The sequence below is a fragment of the Phyllobates terribilis genome, unplaced genomic scaffold (assembly GCF_046119375.1).
Source record: "Phyllobates terribilis strain yellow unplaced genomic scaffold, ASM4611937v1 Scaffold_5__5_contigs__length_657084704, whole genome shotgun sequence".
Lineage (NCBI taxonomy): Eukaryota > Metazoa > Chordata > Amphibia > Anura > Dendrobatidae > Phyllobates > Phyllobates terribilis.
The window spans coordinates 466,390,887-466,414,794 of record NW_027362765.1 but is presented as its reverse complement, the minus strand read 5'-3'; the positions used below and the strand labels follow the sequence as shown (position 1 = coordinate 466,414,794).

The window sequence follows — 23,908 nt, the reverse complement described above, 5'->3', positions numbered from 1 at the left end:
CTTCAATGGCCTCAGAAGACCACTGAACCGCATCAGCACCTTTCCTGGTGAGATCAGTCAGAGGTTTGACAATACTAGAAAAATTTTTTATGAATTTTCTATAGTAATTGGCGAAACCCAAAAACCTCTGTATTGATTTCAAACCAATAGGCCTAGGCCATTCCTGCACAGCCTGAACCTTAACCGGATCCATCTCAAAACCTTTGCTGGAGATAATGTAGCCCAAAAAACTAATTCTCTGTACAGCGAACTCACATTTCTCCAGCTTAGCAAAAAGCGAATTGTCCATTAATAACTGTAATACCTCACGCACGCTCCGCCAATGAGACTCCAGATCTGGCGAATAAATCAAAATGTCATCCAAATACACAACCACATTTTTACCGATCAAAGGTCTAAGGATGTCATTAATCAGATTCTGAAAAAATGCAGGAGCATTAGTAAGACCAAAAGGCATAACCAGATTCTCAAAATGACCCACAGGAGTGTTAAAAGCAGTCTTCCATTCATCACCCTCCTTCATGCGCAACAGATTGTATGCCCCCTTAAGGTCAATTTTAGAGAACCACTTGGCCCCCAATAACTGGTTAAACAGATCAGGAATCAATGGCAGTGGGTAAGGATTGCGTACCGTAATTTTGTTAATCTCACGAAAATCCAGACAAGGACGTAAACCGCCGTCCTTTTTTTTTACAAAAAAAAAATCCAACCGCCACAGGAGACTTAGAGGGCCTAATGTGACCGGCGGCCAAACTTGTCTGTATGTATTCCTCCAAAGCCTTCCTCTCAGGAATAGTAAGGTTAAATAAACGACTTTTAGGAAGAGTCGCTCCAGGGACAAATTCAATAGAACAATCATAGTCTCTATGGGGAGGCAAAACCTGCGATTCTTTCTCAGAAAAAACTCTCCAAAAATCCTGAATAGGAACAGGCAATTCTCCCCTATCCAAAGCTGCAATACGCCCGTTACAACACTTGTCATAACATTTATGGCTCCAGGATTTAATTTCACTGGTAGACCAATCCAGTACAGGATTGTGAAATTTTAACCAGGGCAAACCCAATATTACTGGAGAAGGCAAGTTATTCAACACTACCAAATCCAATTTCTCATGGTGAACACCATTAATAGTGAGAGGAAATTCACTGACCTTGAGAGTAATATTCTTCAAAGGGGAACCATCCACAGAAACCACAGCAATGGGGGATGATAAAGGTTCAGGTTTTAAATTGAGTTTTTCCACGAATCCCCCATCAATAACATTCAGTGTAGACCCGCAATCAACAAACACCCGAAATTCCATTAATTTTTCCTGAGCAATCGTGGAAGCAGCTAAAAATATACCCTTGGAATTTAAACAGGCAATACGGGCGTGACTGACCATTTTTTTTTCTTTCTTCATACGAAGCTCACAGCCTTTAATCAAATGACCAGATTTTCCACAATAGAAACACAAGCCTTCTGAAAAACGACGGTGTTTTTCTTGAGAGCGAGGTGCCACCGATCCAATCTCCATCGGTTCACCACTGTTAGTACACACATTATCATAACCAGAAACTGACATAGCAGAGGATTTGCTCTCAATAACCCTAGCACGCAGTCTTCTGTCCACCCGTATAGCTAATTGCATAGCCTGTTGCAAATCCTCAGGTGTAGGATAAGCAATTAGCAGGTCTTTAACCTTTTCACTGAGCCCAGCAAGAAATAGACTTTTCAGAGCAGAATCGTTCCACCCTGTTTGAGTGGACCAACGACGAAAATGTGTACAATATTTTTCCATATTACCTGATCCTTGTTTTAAACGTCTCAACTCAGTCTCAGCTGATGCCACACGGTCAGGATCATCATATAATAGTCCTAAAGCAGAAAAAAAACTATCCACTGATCTGAAGCATGTATCACTAGGTTGCAAAGAAAAGGCCCACTCCTGAGGCTCTTTGCGCAAAAGTGACATTATGAACCCTACGCGCTGGGATTCATCCCCAGAGGACTTGGGTCTCAAACGAAAATACAATAAGCAAGCATTTTTAAATGAAAAAAATTCTCGATGTTCACCAAAAAATAAATCCGGCAAACATACCTTAGGCTCCAAGAAATATGCTCCAGGACAGTTACTCACGTGCTGACGGAGCTCGGCCACTTCCAGAGAGAGTCCCTGCAGGTGTTTAGCCAAATCCTGAACCGACACCATGATGGAACAAAAAAAAATCTTTCCTTAGAGAATTTACAGGCTGGACTTACTGTTATGTTCTGCTACCAAAGCTAAGGAAAGAGAGGAGATCTGTCCCTACTAAAGACTCAGCTGAATCCCTACGATGTAACAGGGAACCTGATCCTGCGATCAGACCTGCTAAAGTCCTAATCTAGTCTGTACGGAGACCTATAGATTTGGGGAGGGAATCCCTACAAGTACTAAGGACTGGGAGGAATATGGGACACCTCCTAACAGAAATAGCAGCAGACAGACGAACAAACAAAATAGATAGAACCTAGAGGTCCGTAGACCAAGCAAACTAACAGAGTTAGATACAGAGCACAGGCTAGCTAGAAAGTAGATATACAATGAAGTCCAGCAAAGCCAGAAGGGCGGAGCAGGATTAAATAGGCCAACAAGGTCATGTGACCAGCAAAGGAAAAAAAACCTAACAGCAAGGTTCTAACACACAGTGCTTGATTGACCAGCAAACTCGCCTGACCTTAACCCTATAGAGAATCTAAGGGGTATTGTCAAGAGGAAGATGAGAGACACCAGACCCAACATTGCAGATGAATTGGAGGCTGCTATCAAAGCAACCTGGGCTTCCATAACACCTCAGCAGTGCCACAGGCTGATCGCCTCCATGATACGCCGCATTGATGCAGTAATTGATGAAATAGGAACCCCGACCAAGTATTGAGTGCATTTACTGAACATACATTTCAGTAGGCCAACATTTCAGATTTTAAAAACATTTTTCAAGCTGTTGTTATAAAGTATTCTAATTTACTGAGATAATGACTTTAGTGTTTTCATTGGCTGTAAGCCATAATCATCAACATTAACAGAAATAAACACTCGAAATAAATCACTCTATTTGTAATGACTCTATATAATATATGAGTTTCACTTTTTGTATTGAAGAACTGAAATAAATTAACTTTTTGATGATATTCTAATTATGTGAGAAGCACCTGTACATTAGTCAGAAAATCAGTTGGTGCTGAAGTAGGGTTCCAATCCATAAATCTCTGGAAAACTCAGAAATCAGAGGTATGAAGTGAAGTGAGAGTTTTTATTTATGCAGTCCACAATTATTCAGAACAATTACCGTTTCAGCCCTGAATCCGGATCTTCATCAGAATACATTTGGAATATAGCAAGTAATGACATAGTCATGACACAATGGGGGTCTATTAATCAGAAAAGGAATCCAATATGCTAGTACATAGTAGGAAGTTTGGAGTGCTCTGATGCATCTGCCACAGAGTACCAACATGGCCGCTGGACCATAGACCTGTGAATTTGTTTGCTGAACTCTACTGTCTAGTCTAAGTTTATGCCATATATTAATTGGTGACATTTTAATCCATAGTGTTGCAGTTTAGGAGTTTAGGCCATATGCCCCTTACCAGACAAGCCACACACCCTTTCCGCTAAAGCCAAGGCTCATTGTCGTGCAAACGGGAAAAATTGTCTAAAACACAATAAATTTACTGTAAGCTGGTGGGTAAATTGGGCCGGAATTCTAGCACATTTAAATTAGCAAATCTGCCATCATGAGTTTTGCTAGTTATTTTATATATATTATTAGAAAGATGCACTTTAATTTTAACATTTGTACATTTTAAGAAATTCCTTTGAAACAATAGAGTAATCATAAGATTTCTCAATTTCTCTTTTCCTTTTTACTTTGCTCAAAATAATTGTTTTGATTAGTCAGTTGTACTTAGAGTTATTTCTTCCAAGCTGTTCTTGCTTTATTGTAGCATTGGAGGTGGTGAGGGGATGGAATCCATTATTCTAATAGTTTCCTGAAATAGAAATACAAGTGTAGAAATGCAATATGACATTAAATATGACTGTTATTTCCAATACCCCTTTCTTTTACTCGGCTGTGTTTTTTCTTGGGTTCATTTAGATGCTGTATTCTTATAGAATAAAAATAACTATTCCCTAACTCCACTTTAAAATATTTAAATTCTACATAAAACAGATGGCAGAATCTAAACATAACTTTATTACACATTCCCATAAAATATCATATGTCATTTCTTGTTGCCTTGGCCTTTACAGAAATGATAAAAATATAGGCCTGCATTTCCTCGTGGAACAGTCATTCTTACATTAGATGATATACTTGGTGTATATTTTCTGTTAGTCATTTTCTTAATGTTTCTTAAAGGGGTTCTCTCATTTTATTAAATGACAAACAAGTCTTACAGAGTATACCTGGATAATGATTGTGGCCAAATGTGCCTAAAGTCAATACAACTACAAAAAGAGCATGCATAACAAAAAGGAATAAAATAAAAATATATATCCTTTATTCATAAACAATGAAAATTATAGCCATTAAAAAGCAAACACAAAGACATAAAATTGGTGAAAAGAATTATAAAGTAATCACAGCATGTTGTATAAGTGCAACAACGTTCATAAAATGCTAGACCAAGTGGTCATAAAGAAAACCTATAGTTAGTCCAATAAATACATATTCTTACCAAGTGGACGAGAAGGGAGAAACAAAGTGGAAGGGGACATTCAATAGGAAATACCGCACAATACACTACTGGTCCAAAAATTATTAGTAAGGTGGATAAGAAGCCAAGATGCTCTCATTACGTACCTTATTTTTCGGATTATAAAACGAACTTTTTTGCCAAAATTTGGAGGGAAAATGGAGGTGCATCTTATAATCCAAATGTATCTTAATGGTGGGGGGGTGACTCCCGAGAACTCAATCTGTACATGGGCCACCAACGGCGGTAATTTTTCCGAAGTCCACCGCAGTGAAAACGATGGGAGGTGGGCGGATTCTGTCAACATTTTCTGCAAGCCCGGAGCATGCCGCAGCCTCACACCACTGAACATCCCCTCCTCCCAGCCTGGGGCTTGCAGCATTGACCCACTCCCACCCTCTGTAGGAAGCAGGGAACCCTGCCTCCTGGGACCCCACTCCACCACAGACGCCAACCCACCCCCTGGGTCTTCTGGTCTGGTGCGTCTTATAGTCCGCAAAATATGGTAACTTGTTCCCCCACTGAGCACACCCAATGGATTAAAATAAAGCTGTAATTGCTGGGGGAAAGATTATCCATAATGCTTTGCACCTATCACATCGTAGTGCAGCCAGTAAGAAGGGACTGGCAGAGTCTGTATAAAAGTTGAGGCAGTGAACGTATCAGCCATTTTAGGATGATCCTGGATAGCTCAGTATTTAGCAACAATGCCTAAAAACATTGGACAGATCAAGACAGATATGTGTTCTACAACTGTATCACTGTGAAGATGAGTGTATTAGTCTGCAAATAATACAGAGATTCAGTTGATAGGGAAACAGAGAGATAGGAGAGATGCCAACAACAGTACCAATGTGATTGACTAGTGATATGAGATAGCTGGCATCTGTCCTGCTGCATTTGAGTTACACTTTTTTTTCCATAGTCTTTAAGCACTAGAAAGCAGCAAGCCAACATATTATTTCCTAAAGTAAAAAACAACTCAATATAAGTCAGGGAAAGTGTTCTTGTTGCAAGTGACTGTCCTGAGTTTTTGCATTTCATAGTTTTAAGGTTGAAAGTAGACTTTCCATTGAGTTCAACCAATAGCCTAACATGTTTCTTGTGCAATCTTTTTGTGAAGGGGGAAATACTTGTGTTAAAAAATACAAAAGAAAATCCAGACATTTATAACTTTGACTGTCTACCTCATATAGTTTTCATGTACAGTGATCTATTGTAGTTTCTGGATTATGGACTTGGACTTGTACCTATCCAACTAGCCAACCTCCCCAACTAGTGTTTCTTGTTTTGTCTTTTTTTGGGAAGGGGAGATAATTGTTTTAATAAAACAAACACATAAAATAAAAAAAATCAAGACCTATAACTGTGACTGTATTTTTGCACACCTGTTTTACTAGTCAAATTTTATGTTGGTACATACCACAGGAATACTGCTTTCTATTAGCACATTTGGATTTTTGGAGATGTATCTACCTACTTAGCATTTCTTGTTATGTCCTTTTTGGGAAGATGGGCATAATTGTGTTAAAAAGGCAAAATATTAAAAAAAAATGTGAGCATAAAACAAACTGTTTTTTGTACACCTGTTTTATTAGTCAAATTTGACAACTGTACATGCCACAACAATCTTAATGCCTGTTGCCGTATTTGTCTTTTCAGACATGTACCTATCTACCGGTATTTCTTGTTATGTCTTTTTTTAAAGGTGGAATAATTCGGGTTGAAAACATTGACAAATGTTAATTATATTGTAGTGAAAAAAGTTTAGCAAAAGAAAAAGTGGCAGTGACAAGAGACAGTGTAGTATTAAAAAAAAAAAAAAAAAAAAAAACATACATCGACTAAGAATGTGGGAGCCACAGGCAGGAGCACCTCTACTGACATCAGCTGTCAAGACAATAGTACTACCAAACCAAATGCAGAGCACAATTGGTCTCCTCGGCCCCTGGCAAGCATATTAGTAGGGAGGAAGCAGAGGGTGTTATGGAATGTATGCACATCACTTGTCTCAGTCACAGCAGGATGATGTTACCTCTGAAAGTCACACCATCAGTTTGAAATGGTATTCTGTACAATACCCCTACTTTGTGACAGTCCAACACCTTCACCACTAAAACATTTAATCTTTTACTTTGCAGACTTTCAATTCTGTCAATGAAACCATTATCTATTTTACATCTTAGTCACCTTAGCCACAGTACTCCAGAGGCTACGGGCGATATTTCACAATAACAACTTCCAGTTGATTTCTAGAATGAGATGAAAAGTCAACATTTATACTGCGAAAAGATGGGGCTGGGGGAGATGGAGGTCACAATTCAAAGAGCTAGCTGTGTTTTTGAGCTCTGTCAACTCTGTGTGACTGCAGACTTGTAAACCCTCACATCACACGCAACGCATGCTGTGAGGATTTTCCGGTGCCGGTCTGCAAGTATATGATATGCATACTCCCAGACACATTCTGACTAGAAGCGTGCGGCCTCATTCAATTCCCTTGTATTGAGCAAGGCCACACATATCTAGATAAAATGTGTCTGGAAGTATGCATATTGCCTACTTGTGGTCACATTACCACTTGGTTTCACTGCCGGCACTGGGAAAGCCTCACAGAACACGCTTCACGTGATGTGAGGATTCCCAAGTCTGCATTTACATATATTGACTGCAGACTTTCATGAAAAACCAGGACAATTTCCTTAAAGGGGTTGTCCTGTACTAGGGCAACCCCTTCTCAATCTGATTGTCTGCCCACAATAAAATAAAAACATTTATACTCACCTCCAGTGCCGTTCCCCTTCCAGAGGCATCAGCACTCATGTTCCCGGGGCTCTTGTGAAGTTGTTATATCACGTGAGCAGTGCACCCAATCAGCACTGGCGTCACAGTCCTCCCCTTTCGGACATATAAGTAATCAAGAGGAAGTGAGTGACCAACCACAGCCCTGACTTCCTCTTGATATCACGGGTGTGTCAGAAGTGACAGACAGTTGCCCTGCTGTGGGTTGCAGGAGATCTCTATGTTTGGCATTACAGACATCTTCTTAGAGGCTGTCTCTAGGACCCAGTGGCTACCTTTCTCTGGCTAATTAACACCCTGGCCTGGGTGTATAAATAGTTGCTGTGTTCCAGAGGGTGGTGCCGGCGATATTCATTACTCCTTGTGAAGGCTTTAGCAAGAGCAGTACTTCTTCCTCTCTGGAGCTTGAGGACGTGTGTGCATTTGGAGTCATCTAAAGCTAAGCAATTTTCCCCTGTTTGTCCTCCCTTGTTGTCTTTAGTGTTCAGTGTGGATCGACTAGTGCTCATCTCTTCCCTTCCCTAGCCTTAGCCATATGCCAGGGAAAGACAGGGCGAGGCACGCGTGCAGCGATTGGTGAAGAGCAAATTTAGGATTGTTAGGGGAGACAGGGTAATACTAGACTAGCCTAAGAGGTCTCCACTCACCCCTTTCCCTAGAGTCTGGGATCCCTTACGCTCTTTCCTTTGTGTTGCACTAAGTCTTTCCCACACGTTGCTTGATACTTGATTACTTATACGTCCGAAGGCGGCGACAGTGGCGTCAGTTCTGATGGGGTGCAGGGGTCATGAGAACCCCAGTGCCAGCACTGCTGTAACGTCGCCAGCACAGGAGGTTAGAATAAGTGCTTTAATTTTAACAAGGCAAACATTCAGATTGAGGAGATGTTATCCTAATAGCAGACAAACCCTTTAAAGATGAGACAATAATGACTTGTCCCTTTCCTCACCTGGCAGTCCACTCATTGTGATTCTCCCCCAAATTTTTGAATGGCCTTTTCTTAACAATCATTTCAAGTCTGCGGTTATTGCTTGTGCACCTTTCTCTACCACACATTTTCCCTCCACTGAACTTTCCATTAATATGCTTGGATACAGCACTCTGTGAACAGCCAGCTTCTTTAGCAATGACCTTTTGTGGCTTACCCTCCTTGTGGAGTGTGTCAATGACAGTCTTTTGGACATTTGTCAAGTCAGCAGTCTTCCCCATGATTGTGGAGCCTACTGAAACAGACTAAGGGACCTTTTTAAATGCTTAGGAAGCCTATACAGGTGTTTTTTGTTAATTATTCTAATTTACTGAGTTAATGACTTTTGTGTTTTCATTGGCTATAAGCCATAATCATCAACATTAACAGAACTAAACACTTTAAATAGATCACTCTGTTTGCAATGACTCTATATAATATGAATTTCACTTTTTTTTATTGAAGAACTGAAATAAATTAACTTTTTGATGATATTCTAATTTAGTCAGATGCACCTGTGTGTGTGTATGTATATATATATATATATATATATATATATATATATATATATATATACAGTACAGACCAAAAGTTTGGACACAACTTCTCATTTAAAGATTTTTCTGTATTTTCATGACTATGAAAATTGTACATTCACACTGAAGGCATCAAAACTATGAATTAACACATGTGGAGTTATATACTTAACAAAAAAGTGTGAAACAGCTGAAAATATGTCTTATATTCTAGGTTCTTCAAAGTAGCCACCTTTTGCTTTGATGACTGCTTTGCACACTCTTGGCATTCTCTTGATGAGCTTCAAGAGGTAGTCACCGGAAATGGTTTTCACTTCACAGGTGTGCCCTGTCAGGTTTAATAAGTGGGATTTCTTGCCTTATAAATGGGGTTGGGACCATCAGTTGTGTTGTGCAGGAGTCTGGTGGATACACAGCTGATAGTCCTACTGAATAGACTGTTAGTATTTGTATTATGGCAAGAAAAAAGCAGCTAAATAAAGAAAAACGAGTGGCCATCATTACTTTAAGAAATGAAGGTCAGTCAGTGCGAAAAATTGGGCAAACTTTGAAAGTGTCCCCAAGTGCAGTTGCAAAAACCATCAAGCGCTACAAAGAAACTGGCTCACATGAGGACCACCCCAGGAAAGGAAGACCAAGAGTCATCTCTGCTTCTGAGGATAAGTTTATCCGAGTCACCAGCCTCAGAAATCGCTGGTTAACAGCTGCTCAGATTAGAGACCAGGTCAATGCCACACAGAGTTCTAGCAGCAGACACATCTCTTCAACAACTGTTAAGAGGAGACTTTGTGCAGCAGGCCTTCATGGTAAAATAGCTGCTAGGAAACCACTGCTAAGGATAGGCAACAAGCAGAAGAGACTTGTTTGGGCTAAAGAACACAAGGAATTGACATTAGACCAGTGGAAATCTGTGCTTTGGTCTGATGAGTCCAAATTTGAGATCTTTGGTTCTAACCATCGTGTCTTTGTGCGATGCAGAAAAGGTGAACGGATGGACTCTACATGCCTGGTTCCCACCGTGAAGCATGGAGGAGGAGGTGTGATGGTGTGGGGGTGCTTTGCTGGTGACACTGTTGGGGATTTATTTAAAATTGAAGGCATACTGAACCAGCATGGCTACCACAGCATGGACCATCATTTATTTTTCAACAGGACAGTGACCCCAAACACACCTCCAGGCTGTGTAAGGGCTATTTGACCAAGAAGGAGAGTGATGGGGTGCTACGCCAGATGACCTGGCCTCCATAGTCACCAGACCTGAACCCAATCGAGATGGTTTGGGGTGAGCTGGACCGTAGAGTGAAGGCAAAAGGGCCAACAAGTGCTAAGCATCTCCTTCAAGATTGTTGGAAGACCATTTCCGGTGACTACCTCTTGAAGCTCATCAAGAGAATGCCAAGAGTGTGCAAAGCAGTCATCAAAGCAAAAGGTGGCTACTTTGATGAACCTAGAATATAAGACATATTTTCAGTTGTTTCACACTTTTTTGTTAAGTATATAATTCCACATGTGTTAATTCATAGTTTTGATGCCTTCAGTGTGAATGTACAATTTTCAGAGTCATGTAAATACAGAAAAATCTTTAAATGAGAAGGTGTGTCCAAACTTTTGGTCTGTACTGTATATATATATATATTTATATACATATATATTATACTGTGCTGCTGCTAGTCCTAACCTTACACAGCCGGGCATCTCCTTGCATGTCCCATTATATTGTGTGTTTGCTGCCTCTTCTACTCTAATAGACAGCCATGCATCGCCTGCTTGTCCATTATTTATTATAGCTATACCATACTGCTGCTGGGAGCCCTACCCTGTCCAGGAAAAATAAACTTTTCCCACAACAGGAATAATGTCTACAAAGCTTTTTAAGCCATTGCATCTTCACTTTCCAAACAGCAAACCTGTTACTGCAAAAGTTTTGTTGAGGAAGTACACTGCTCAAAAAAATAAAGGGAACACAAACAACAGAATATAACTCCAAGTAAATCAAACTTCTGTGAAATCAAACTGTCCACTTAGGAAGCAACACTGATTGACTGTCAATTTCACATGCTGTTGTGCAAATGGAATAGACAATAGATGGAAATTATTGCCAATTATCAAGACACACTCAATAAAGGAGTGTTTCTGCAGGTGGGGACCACAGACCACATCTCAGTACCAATGCTTTCTGGCTGATGTTTTGGTCACTTTTGAATGTAGGTTGTGCTTTCACACTCGTGGTAGCATGAGACGGACTCTACAACCCACAGAAGTTGCTCAGGTAGTGCAGCTCATCCAGGATGGCACATCAATGCGAGCTGTGGCAAGAAAGTCTGCTGTATCTGTCAGCGTAGTGTCCAGAGGCTGGAGGCGCTACCAGGAGACAGGCCAGTACACCAGGAGACGTGGGGGGGGCCGTAGGAGGGCAACAACCCAGCAGCAGGACCGCTACCTCCGCCTTTGTGCAAGGAGGAACAGGAGGAGCACTGCCAGAGCCTTGCAAAATGACCTCCAGCAGGCCACAAATGTGCATGTGTCTGCACAAACGGTTAGAAACCGACTCCATGAGGGTGGTATGGGGGCCCGACGTCCACAGATGGGGGTTGTGCTCACAGCCCAACATCGTGCAGGATGCTTGGCATTTGCCACAGAACACCAGGATTGGCAAAGGTGCCACTGGCACCATTTGCTCTTCACAGATGAAAGCAGGTTCACACTGAGCACATGAGACAGACGTGACAGAGTCTGGAGACGCTGTGGAGAGCGATCTGCTGCCTGCAATATCCTTCAGCATGACCGGTTTGGCAGTGGGTCAGTAATGGTGTGGGGTGGCATTTCTTTGGAGGGCCGCACAGCCCTCCATGTGGTTGCCAGAGGTAGCCTGACTGCCATTAGGTAACGAGGTGAGATCCTCAGACCCCTTGTGAGACCATATGCTGGTGCGGTTGGCCCTGGGTTCCTCCTAATGCAGGACAATGCCAGACCTCATGTGGCTGGAGTGTGTTAGCAGTTCCTGCAAGATGAAGGCATTGAAGCTATGGACTGGCCCGCCCGTTCCCCAGACCTGAATCCGATTGAGCACATCTGGGACATCATGTCTCGCTCCATCCACCAACTTCACGTTGCACCACAGACTGTCCAGGAGTTGGCGGATGCTTTAGTCCAGGTCTGGGAGGACACCATCCGCAACGTCATCTGGAGCATGCCCAGGCATTGTAGGGAGGTCATACAGGCACTTGGAGGCCACACACAATACTGAGCCTCATTTTGTCTTGTTTTAAGGACATTACATCAAAGTTGGATCAGCCTGTAGTGTGTTTTTCCACTTTAATTTTGGGGGTGACTCCAAATCCAGGCCTCCATTGGTTAATAAATTTGATTTCCATTGATGATTTTTGTGTGATTTTGTTGTCAGCACATTCAACTTTGTACAGAACAAAGTATTCAATGAGAATATTTCATTCATTCAGATCTAGGATGTGTTATTTGAGTGTTCCCTTTATTTTTTTGAGCAGTGTAGTTAGTGAGCCCAAGCTCTTCATGCTAAACATCTCCCAATATTTCAGTTTCATGACCCCCATGAATATGATAAAAAAATACATACAGAGGTTAGCTAATCATTAAAGAAAATTCATATTTTGAGTAAATTTTAATTTTTGATAGAGATGTGCAAATTTGTTCAAGGTGAATTGAATTAACCTCAAATTCTTCCCTAAAAATTGGACTCCCCTAAAGATGAGACCATGAGAATTCAGAAAAGTAGTGAACAGCCAGCTCCCATTTTGCTGAATTTTAGAGAGCAAAGAAGGTGTTAAAAAAGAAAACTCATCTCAGCCCACCGCCTAGTCCTTCACACTGTGCGGACTTCTTTCTGCATTTCCTAGTTGTGCAACATCCTCTTCAATTTTCTTAACTTTGCAATGGTGCTTCCAGCCCTAAGTAAACTACTCAATGTCATGGCTCACAACGTGACCTTATGATGTGTGTTGACTTAGTCCTAGTCAACACCTTGGGCAACGTATGTTGGGACATCACAACATGCACAGTTTTGACATGACAACACAGATCTTCTCAGCACTGCAAGCCCTGACGCAGAATGTAGAGGGCCAAAGAGGATGCAGAAAAACGAGGCGGGATGACTGGCTTTAGTGGGGTTTTTTTTTTAACACTCAACGTTTATTATGCTATGGGATCTGGAGGCACACTAGAGTATACAGTGGGTACGGAAAGTATTCAGACCCCCTTTAATTTTTTCACTCTTTGTTTCATTGCAGCCATTTAGTAAATTCTAAAAAGTTCATTTTTTTTTCTCATTAAAGTACACTCTGCACCCCGTCTTGACTGAAAAAAAAACAGAAATGTAGAAATTTTTGCAAATTTATTAAAAATGAAAAACTGAAATATCACATGGTCATAAGTATTCAGATCCTTTGCTCATTATTGAGTAGAAGCACCCTTTTGAGCTAGTACAGCCATGAGTCTTCTTGGGAATGATGTAGTAAGTTTTTCACACCTGGATTTGGGGATCTTCTGCCATTCTTCCTTGCAGATCCTGTCCAGTTCCGTCAGGTTGGATGGTGATCGGTGGTGGACAGCCATTTTCAGGTCTCTCCAGAGATGCTCAATTGGGTTTAGGTCAGGGCTCTGGCTGGGCCAGTCAAGAATGGTTACAGAGTTGTTCTGAAGCCACTCCTTTGTTATTTTAGCTCTGTGCTTAGGGTCATTGTCTTGTTGGAAGGTGAACCTTCAGCCAAGTCTGAGGTCCACTCTGGAAGAGGATTTCATCCAGGATATCTCTGTACTAGGCCACATTTATGTTTCCTTCAATTGCAACCAGTCGTCCAGTCCCTGCAGCTGAAAAACACCCCCATAGCATGATGCTGCCACCACCATGTTTCACTGTTGGGATTGTATTGGGCAGGTGATGAGCAGTGCCTGGTTTTCTCCACACATACCGCTTAGAATTATCACCAAAAAGTTATATCTTCATATCATCAGACCAGAGAATCTTATTTCCCATAGTCTGGGAGTCCTTCATGTGTTTTTGAGCAAACTCTATGCATTCTTTCATATGTCTTGTGTCTTGCACCGAGGGCCCGACTGGTGGGGGGGCTACAGTGATAGTTGATTTTGTGAAACTTTTTCCCATCTCCCTACTGCATCTCTGGAGCTCAGCCACAGTGTTCTTGGGGTTCTTCTTTACCTCTCTCACCATGTCTCTTCTCCCTTGATTGCTCAGTTTGGCTGGATGGCCAGGTCTAGAAAGACTTCTGGTGGTCCCAAACTTCTTCCATTTAAGGATTATGGAGGCCACTGTGCTCTTAGGAACCTTGAGTAATTCAGAAATTCTTTTGTTACCTTGGCCAGATCTGTGCCTTGCCACAATTCTGTCTCTGAGCTCCTTGGGCAGCTCCTTTGAGCTCATGATTCTCATTTGATCTGACATGCACTGTGAGCTGTGAGGTCTTATATAGACACGTGTGTGCCTTTCCAAATCAAGTCCTATCAGTTTAATTAAACACAGCTGGACTCCAATGAAGGAATAGAACCATCTCAAGGAGGATCACAAGGAAATGGACAGCATGTGACTTAAATATGAGTGTCTGAGCAAAGGGTCTGAATACTTATGACCATGTGATATTTCAGTTTTTCTTTTTTAATGAATTTGCAAAAAATTCTACATTTCTGTTTTTTTTCAGTCAAGATGGGGTGCAGAGTGTACTTTAATGAGAAAAAAATGAGCTTTTTAGAATGTATCAAATGGCTGCAATGAAATAAAGAGTGAAAAATGTAAAGAGGTCTGAATACTTTCCGTACCCACAGTAATAAGGACATTCAATTCCCATCCAATAACTTTGTTGCAAATCAAAACTTTCCATCCAAATTTGAGTGTTCTACTAAAATCATATCATTGCAAATATGCTCTTATCTAATTTTTAGTTGTTTTTTTTTTCAAATTTAGTAAGAGTTTGACTCTTGGCATCCCTGACAATCAGCTGACTGAAGGGCGACTGCTCTCTTAATTGTTTACCCTACACAGCTCCCTAAATTTTATTGTAATTGTGCTATTAAAGTGAATGCAACTGAGGTGTAATAGAAGGCACAGCCACATCCAAATAATTAGACCTGTAACTGGTAAATAATGAAAGGGATAAGTGTCACTGTGCTTTCAATCAAGTAATCCATGGGGATGATAGTAGCTGGTCCCCTACCAAACTAATATTAATAGCCTATCCTAAGGATAGGCTCAGAAATCCCCTTTTAAAAATGTACAATAACACCAACTCTAACAAACTGATGCTACTAAAGCTGCTACCAACCTTGCTGATCATGAGCAGGAAAAAGTATAAATCCAGCGGAAGACTAAGTTAGATTCCTGCAAATATAAGAACTATTTTTGAGAAATGCCAGACTGGTGGGAATTCTACACTATTGGACACCGGACTATAGGATTTTTTTTTATAATTTTATTTATTTACAATATTATGATTAGTTGTGATACCTAGATAAGACTACTAAAGAACAGATCAAAATAAAATTGTACCCATCCTTTAACACATCCTCAGGAAATGGTTAATAACTGCTCCAATATCAGTGCTCATACACGATGGGGATTCTATTCAAAGTGAAGGAACCTTTGTTCTGGCAAATTGTGGGGATCCCAGCAGTGAACACATTTGTGATAACTGGAATTTTCCTTTAAGTAGATTTTAGGTTTTATTACCCTTGAAAACCCAGCATAACGTACATTTTAGCGAGAAGTTATACTGTAGAACATTTTAGTTACTCCTTCCTAAAAAAAAGTCCATGTTTGGATTTCTTCGAAAAATTGTTGTATTAATGTTTTTACAATTCAAAGCAGATGCAGGTTATATAGTCTAAAAATACAAGTACTTCTATCAATTTGGTCTGGAAAATAAATTAGATCTGGATCTGTTTATATGGTTGTAAAATGCAGACTAGCCTTGGAAAATGCATTTGAAATGTATACCTCAAGGGAACACCTAAGTCATAACCGAATACTTGGGACTGTATAAAGTTCTCTATAGAAATAACAGTCATAGCTAAAGCTGAGTTATCTGTGATGTAACATTTTTGAAACATACAGAACAGTACATTTTCAATAATTTTATTTATTTTTTTTATGATATATTTAGTAAGAAATTCTGGTAGCTGTTTCAGGTTTTATCTCAATTCATTCCTAGAGCTATCACTTTTTTTAAATTTATATATTTTTCATTTATAAACAAATATAAATATGTGTGTGTATATATATATATATATATATATATATATATATATATATATATATATATATATATACAGACACATATATATATGTCAAGTCCGAAAGTGTTGGCACCCTTGAAATTGTTCCTGAAAATGAAGTATTTCTCTTAGAAAATTATTGCAATTACCCGTTTTGTTATACACATGTTTATTTCCTTTGTATACCAATTCGGCATTTTGCAATTTGCAGTGCAAAGCGGATGGCACGCACCCATTCAATTCAAGTCTATAGGTGCGTCAAAATCATCTGACTGCACTCGAATGACGTCTGAGTGCATTCCAATTTATGCAGACTCAAAGAATGGAGAAGAGGGAGAAATTTTGTAATCCATCTTCTCCTCACACTAAGCTGGCACTCTGATCAAATTCGGATCAGAGTTTGATCTGAGTGTCATTAACATAATTGAGAGAATCTTCGCTCATGTGACCCCAGCATTAAGTGGAAAGTTGCAAAACAAAGAGGTAGAAGCAAGGATACATTCAGGTTCAAATACTCGAAATGGTGCATCTTCAGAGGCATCACAAAGGTCAACGGATCTGGATAAGTCATCAGCCCTGCTGTTCTTTTTGGCCCTATGCTTGAAGAAGACAGCTACGATGTTCTGATAAGAGGCAGGAATATGAGAGGCAGCAGAGTCTCTGAGAAGGTGATTGAGGCAGAATTTTGAAGCAGTTATAAAAGCAAGATGATCCCCACTAAGTGATCTGGTCGGATAACCAATCATTGAGCAGAACGTGTAGCCATTGCCACAGAAATTGCAAAGCTCAGGTTTATCAGAAACTGGCAATACTAAAAAAGAAATTTTGTTAAGCTGTAGTGCACCAATCTGAAGAGTTACTTTTACTATCCAGAATTTGATATGACCACCTAGAATTGTTGAGCCATTCATAGAGGTTAACTACAGGGGTGTCTGGCCAGAGAGAATTCCATAAAATTCTCTCTGCAGCCGCGGCAACACTTACATCGATGCCGAGCACACAACAAATATTCGGCGAGCACCAGAGCATGCTCACCGAAGGGGGTTAACAATACATACTTGCTCAACACTATTGACCAAACATGAATTTATACAAGTAAATAAGATTACCTCTTTGGCAATTGGACTAAGATCTGAGCCCTGGCGGGGCCAAAACATTGATCTTTTTCTAATGAAGCCATTATTTTGCTGATTTGGAGGTCTCTTATGATTGTTGTCATGCTGAAAGGTGAAATTTATCTTCAGTTTTTTAGCAGAGGCCTGAAGGTTTGGTTGCAAAAGTGAATGAAAATGGAACTGTTCATAATTCCCTTAACTTTAACCCCAGTTCTAGCTGTAGAAAAACAGCCCCAAAGCATAATGCTTCCTCCACGATGCTTCACTGTGGGTATGGTCTTCTTTACACCAAACATACCTATTGGAATTATGTCCAAAAAGTTTAACATTGGTCTCATCAGACCTTAACACGTTTTCCCACCTGCTGTTGGCTGACTTGATGTAGATTTTAGCAAAACATAGCTGGGCTTGGATGTTTTTCTTTGTAAGAAAAGGCTTCCATCTTACTACTCTTCCCCATAGGTGATACATATGAAGAATATAGGAGATTGTTGTCACATGTAGTGCACAACCAGTATTTGCCAGAAATTGATTCAGCTCCCTTAATGTTGCTGTAGAGTTCTTAGCACCCTCCCAAACCGATTATCTTACAGCTTATAGCACAACCAGCAGAAACTTTGTCCGATTGAATGGACACATGAAGCATCAGAGAGCGAGTTAATATAATTTTGCATTGCCACTCGGGCTTTCTCATAGTGTCCTGCATTTATGACATTTTATCTATCATACCTTGTACAGTGATTGTCAGCACCTTGGCCATCACAAATCAGTGGTTCCCATTGGAGAACAGTTTGTACGGCAGAGTCATTTTCTATATCCGGAGTCACTGAGTAAGTCTCTCTCTTCTGCAGAGTGTAAGCTCTTACGGTCAGCAGGGTTCTTTCTCTCTCTCTTCTCTCCCCCACGTGTATTTCCCCAGCAGTTACAAGCTTTCCAGTATTGAGTTTTCGCAAATTTATTTGCTAATTTTATTTATATGCTAATCAAATGTTTGGGGAAAATTCTACAAAGTCTGCGAATTTGAATTTCAAAAGATCCCCTCATCTCTACAGAATATAATATGAAAATAACATTGCAGGACACATAAAAATGGAGCACAAGATAAACAGTGGCTTTATGTTACACACACATGTATTGTACTCACACTACAGGAAGCTGAGTTATCTCATGAATTACTTCTTAACTTGTCTGAACATTGACTTTGATATATAAGTGAGCTTGCTACAGTTATTGTAAGGAAGTGTGCAAACTCGACTTTGACATGTTGGAAAGCTGAAGCATAGATTAGTTAATGTTTGCTCTAGATATGGAAAATTAAGGGGTAAAGTTATGTCTCCTTTAGAACAGACATCTTTGCTTGTCAAAAAGTAATTGTAACTTTAGTACAAACATAAAGAGCGTCTTGTTGCAAATATTCCCACCCGCAAATATGAATATAGACATGAAATAGAAAATTCCATCCTATAGTATTTTAGGAGTTTTGTAGTTACCCCTTCATGTCTGGTCATTTTTGTAACTTTTCTGCTTTAGGTCCTCTTCGGACCTACCTTTTTAATTTTTTTTGTCGATGGCTTTGTTTTTTTGCATGATGAACTATAAGTTTTGAATGACACTACTTTACCTCGAATTTACTGAGAGACAGGAAAAAAAATTCAAGTGGGGTGAGATAGTGAAAAAAAAAGTCCAGTTACACCATTGTTTTTTAGTTTTTTGTTATTACAGTGATACCAAACATATAGTTGTTGTTTTTTTTAATTGGTTTGTGCTAACATTTTCTGTGACTCAGAATTTTCTTGCTCTTTGAGGGCTTGTTTTTTAAATGTTGCTCTCTACTTTTTATTGTTACTTTTTTGGGTCCTATACATATGATGTTTTTGTCGCTTTTTATTGCATTTTTGAGGTCATTTGGTGACCAAACAGCATTTCTTTAACCTTGTTGGGTTTTTTTTTGCACTGCTTATCATAATGTGTCAATTCATTTTAGATTTTCATAGATTTTTGCAGACCCAAATTCACTTTTTTTTTGTATTGAAAAAAGTTGGGTAATTTAAGTTTTTTTATGTTTTTTTTTTTTTCAATACTTTTTGCATTTTTTAGTTCCCTTAGGGGACTTCAACCTGTGGTCCTATGATTTCTTGTTCTATATATTGCAACACATTCTACTATATAGGGCTCACGTGAAAACAAGCTAAAGTTATAAACTTGCCTATATGGAAAGAATACAGTTGAAAAGTTGAGAATCTGTTTCAACATGTATTGATTGTAGCAAAATTTGAAGTTAACGATAACATGAAATAAAATGTATATGTACAAATGTTTCCGAAATTTGTTATAAAATGTAATATAAATCATTTTAATACTATAAATGTATTATAATAATATAAAAAATCAGAGCTCTATCCATCTGATATGTAGATCTGATTTCCCTGTGTTCTCTATAGTATAAACAAGAGGGTAAAACTGGGGCAGATTGCCCTCCATTATGAAACTGTCTGTGGAAACTTTTAAAGCACCACTCCAGCGCTTTTTTTAATTTCACCCCCGGAGTGGTATCACTTATTTAAGTTCTCTGCCTCTAGTAGTATATTTACCAGCCGCCATCTTCTTTTGTTCTCGGCACCACTCCGGCCATCTTCTGCTATTTGTGACCTGCCAGATCACTCCAGTATTTGCTGGGCGAACCGTAGGTCACTTCTCACTGTAAGTATATGAGAGCCAGAACGTGGGCAGAATGAGGCTGTCATAGACTTACATTGAGAACTTTTTACCACCTCTGACTTTTGGTTAGTCACAAGCTGCAGTGACAATGTGGCGAAACGTGACCGGAGTGGTGCTAGAAAGAGCAAAAGATGGTGGTTGGTAAGTATATTATTAGGAGCAGGAAACATGCATTAGTTGATACCACTCCAACAATGAAATTAACATAAAAAAAAACACTGGAGGGATCCTGTAATGTTTTTCACTAGCCCTTCTGCTTAGCATGTCAAAACAGCGATGTGGTAAAGACGTCTGTGTTACATCCATTTGTTAGCTGCTGATCAGTGGAGCAAGTTGAAAGAAGGATAGTTAACAAGCCAGGACAAAACCAGAAAAGTCTAACCACTGACTAATCAGCAGACAAGGGCAAGGTCAGGAAGATAGGTGGGATCAACACCAGAGGAATTAAACCAGTAGCAAAATCAGTAGGCAATAGAGGGGTTAAACAATGCAGGGTCAAGAAATAATTCAATGGGTTAAACAGTAAAGTAGTAGGATAAGTGGAGAAGTGTAAATGTGATAAATGGCACCAGATAGGTGTCACATAGGTACTCAGAAAGGGAACACCGTTCCGATCCTATGCTGCAATTAGTTGGAGTAACTGGCCTAGCCAGCAGGCTGCCAGCATGACATAATTTAGATGCATGAAATTTACATTGCAAGTGGTCTGGCAGAAAATGTGCTGCCCGGCAAAAGGAGAGATCACGGAGAGAGGCGGAAGCAATGTCATCCCCATCTTTCCTGCTGACCTTGACCCTTGCTAACTCAGAGCCCCGGATCAAGGAGAGGTGAGTATGTACACTTTCTTGATGCTTGAAACATGGGTTTTAGAATACGAAAAACACCCTCTTACTCTCTCTGAACTTCAGCATTACATAGGAGGCCAATCATAATTATTCGTTGTTCACCCTTCTTTACCCTTCATCATCAATCCCTGCTTTGTCCAACTCTTGTTCTCTTCAATCAGTCTGAAAGGGCTTCTGTCCTACAGTGAAAGTATATTCCTGTGCAATAAGTGCAAATCCTTCACCAATGCCCTCATTTATTGGCCCTTTTTAGGTTCCTGTGTGAAATGTAAAAATCCAGGCGACTGACGAACACCACTAGATGGAGCAAGATAAAGCTGGATATATACTATTTCCATTGTGTTCATCTTTTACCCTGCAGCTTAGAAAGGAATGTGAATGGAGAGAAACATTCAGCTTGGAAAGAGGGGTTTGGGGGAATTTAGGCCTTACAGAAAAAAAAACTTCTTTTTTTTAAACTCTAAAAACGAAAATTAGAAGCTGTGGATGGATTCAAATTTAAATCAATATTTTAAATCTGGGTAAATGTAAAATATGTTTGTAATTGGCAATGTGAGTTTAAAATTTATTTTTACCTGTTTGGATATTATATAGTAGACTGTAAGACTTAATCCGAATGTTATCCCTATTATGGCCAGTAATATGATAACAGTTATCACTTAAAAGCAGGATGGTATTTTGTAATGTCTGTAAAACAGGAAGACATGTGAAGTGTAATCTCAATGTAAAGGCTAGATGGATATGTCAAACCTACAAAGACAAAGTACAGCGGAGGGCAGCTTTTCCCTAAATCCTTTTTTCATTCTCTCTGCAGGCTGAGATAAATGAAAAGTTAAGGGTTCAGGAAGAGGCCTTCACTTCAAAAATAGAAAACCTGCAAAAGCCGTGACATTCTCAGCAAGCTGGCTGGAACTTCAAAAATCACAGTATCACAAATGGAAAAAAAAAGTTAATTGTCTTACGTTCACACCCCCTCAAGCACAGGTCCTTGTTTTCAACTATATTATTATTTGGTAAGATATGTTTGTACATGTTAAGTAATGCAATCATATTGGAGGAACATTTTTCCATAGATATCATTAAATAATTACTAGGCTTTCTCATCTTTTGCTACACTAAAGAGCACATCTAGAATTGTACAGTCTCTTAAATGTTAAAAACTTAAAATGAATGTGCACATTGTAATACCGTGTCGTTTTTAGGTTATCGTAAAGGGAATGTGTCATCAGAAAATTACATATTGTTAGAACTAGTTTTTTTATGTTAAATATACATATATAGTGTTTTCTTTTTATATAGCTATCAGTTTTAATAAAAAATCGTGCAACATTCACACTGGTCGCGACGCCTAATATTAGACTGTTCCCATGGATATAAACAACAATTGACTGATATAGACCCTATTTGTTTTATAAAGGTATTATCTGTGCATACTCTAATCTGGGCAAATTTAATTGTGATGGGAGGGGGAGGAGGTGAGCTGTGACATTCCTAAATGTGATCGATGGACCTTGTGTTATCTACTGTATATAGAGGTCATGGTAAATATATCTGTGATGATAATAAGACTGCTGAAAAGTCTTCTGTACAGAACAAGAAGGTACAGAACAAATGTTCAGGATTTTGTGAGTTTTTTTACATTAGTATTTGTAAGTCAAAACCAGAAGTGGGTGATAAATACAGAAGTGGTGAGGTGTTTCTATTATACTTTTCCTCTGATTGTTCCACTCCTGGTTTTAGTTTAAAAATACTGATGTAAAATACTGACCAAATACTGAACATGTGAACGTGGCCTTAAGGTCTCCATACATATGAGGGCACCTAACAAATGATTATTGGGAAAGATGTCAGTCGGGCATATACGAGTTTGGACTGCTGATCACTTTGTTCTCTCAGAGATGAGGCCTGACAGAGATGTCTGTAGGCTGCTTTCTCATAGAGAACATTGGAGCGCTCGATCTGAAGCCCCTGTGTATGGGAGACGGCCAAGATGGCTGCCTGCAACTATCTAATGTGTAGTATAGTCTAGTGTAGTATAAGACCTAGTGGCCATTGTGAAGATTAAGAAAATTATCAAAAGTTAAAAAAAAAATTATTTAAGAATACATTTAACATAAAACCTGATTTAAGCAATGGGTCATTTTCGGATGACACATTCCCATTATAGTGATTATCCTTCTTGTTTTTATGATTGAGCCCCATATCTTCTGCCTCTTTTGACACCGCATTTCATACACTAAAGTGATAAAATTTATAATGACAATAATGTAATGACCTGTGCGTGAAACATGTTTTCTTAGTATTGTGATATGTCATTTTCATATGTCATTCAAATAAATACTTGAAGAATGAAAACAGTGTTGACTCCCTGTGTACAGAAATCTAAAATCTGGCAATAAACTATAGTCAGCATACATCACTTTACCTTATTCTCCTTTAGGCTTTTCAACTTATGCAAATAGGGTGTGTACTTTCCTTTAACTTCAGGAGTTCTATCTAACATGTACATTTGGAGAAACCTCAAAAGTCTGCACTGAATCAATTTTCCAAATCCAATGCAACTAATTCTTATACTAGTAGTTTGTCTCCTATGTACAAGATTCCTCCATCACAAACTTCTCTGTGTTCCATCCCTTGATTGTCTGTGTTTTTGGCCACTGCCTTTATATATGCCAATCCATTTACACCGATCTTTTCACACTGCTACTTCAGCTATTTTATGTGCCATTCTAATATCTAGTATGTCAGTTGATTCCATCCAATAATATCTAAGTTATTGTCTATCCCCAGGATAGCTGATACATTACTGATTGGTGTTGGTCCGACTGCTATCACCTTCACTGATTGGCAGAGGTGGACACTTTTATCCCTATTTAGAATGGAGCAGCAGTGAAAATGCTTGACTGCTGTGCCATGTATTCCCAGTGGGGCTGCTGAGTGTTGCACTCTCT

At 39.5% G+C, this 23,908-nt stretch overlaps 1 protein-coding gene across 1 annotated transcript in view; it reads left to right on the top strand.

Moving 5' to 3' along the window:
* Window positions 1-23,312, top strand: part of CABCOCO1 (ciliary associated calcium binding coiled-coil 1) — a 296,096-nt gene extending 272,784 nt beyond the window's left edge. The window contains exon 7 of the mRNA XM_073685413.1: window positions 21,772-23,312. Coding sequence (XP_073541514.1) covers window positions 21,772-21,846 — 75 coding nt within the window. The 3' untranslated portion in view covers window positions 21,847-23,312. The remainder of the gene's footprint in view (window positions 1-21,771) is intronic.
* The last annotated feature ends 596 nt before the right edge of the window (window positions 23,313-23,908 follow it).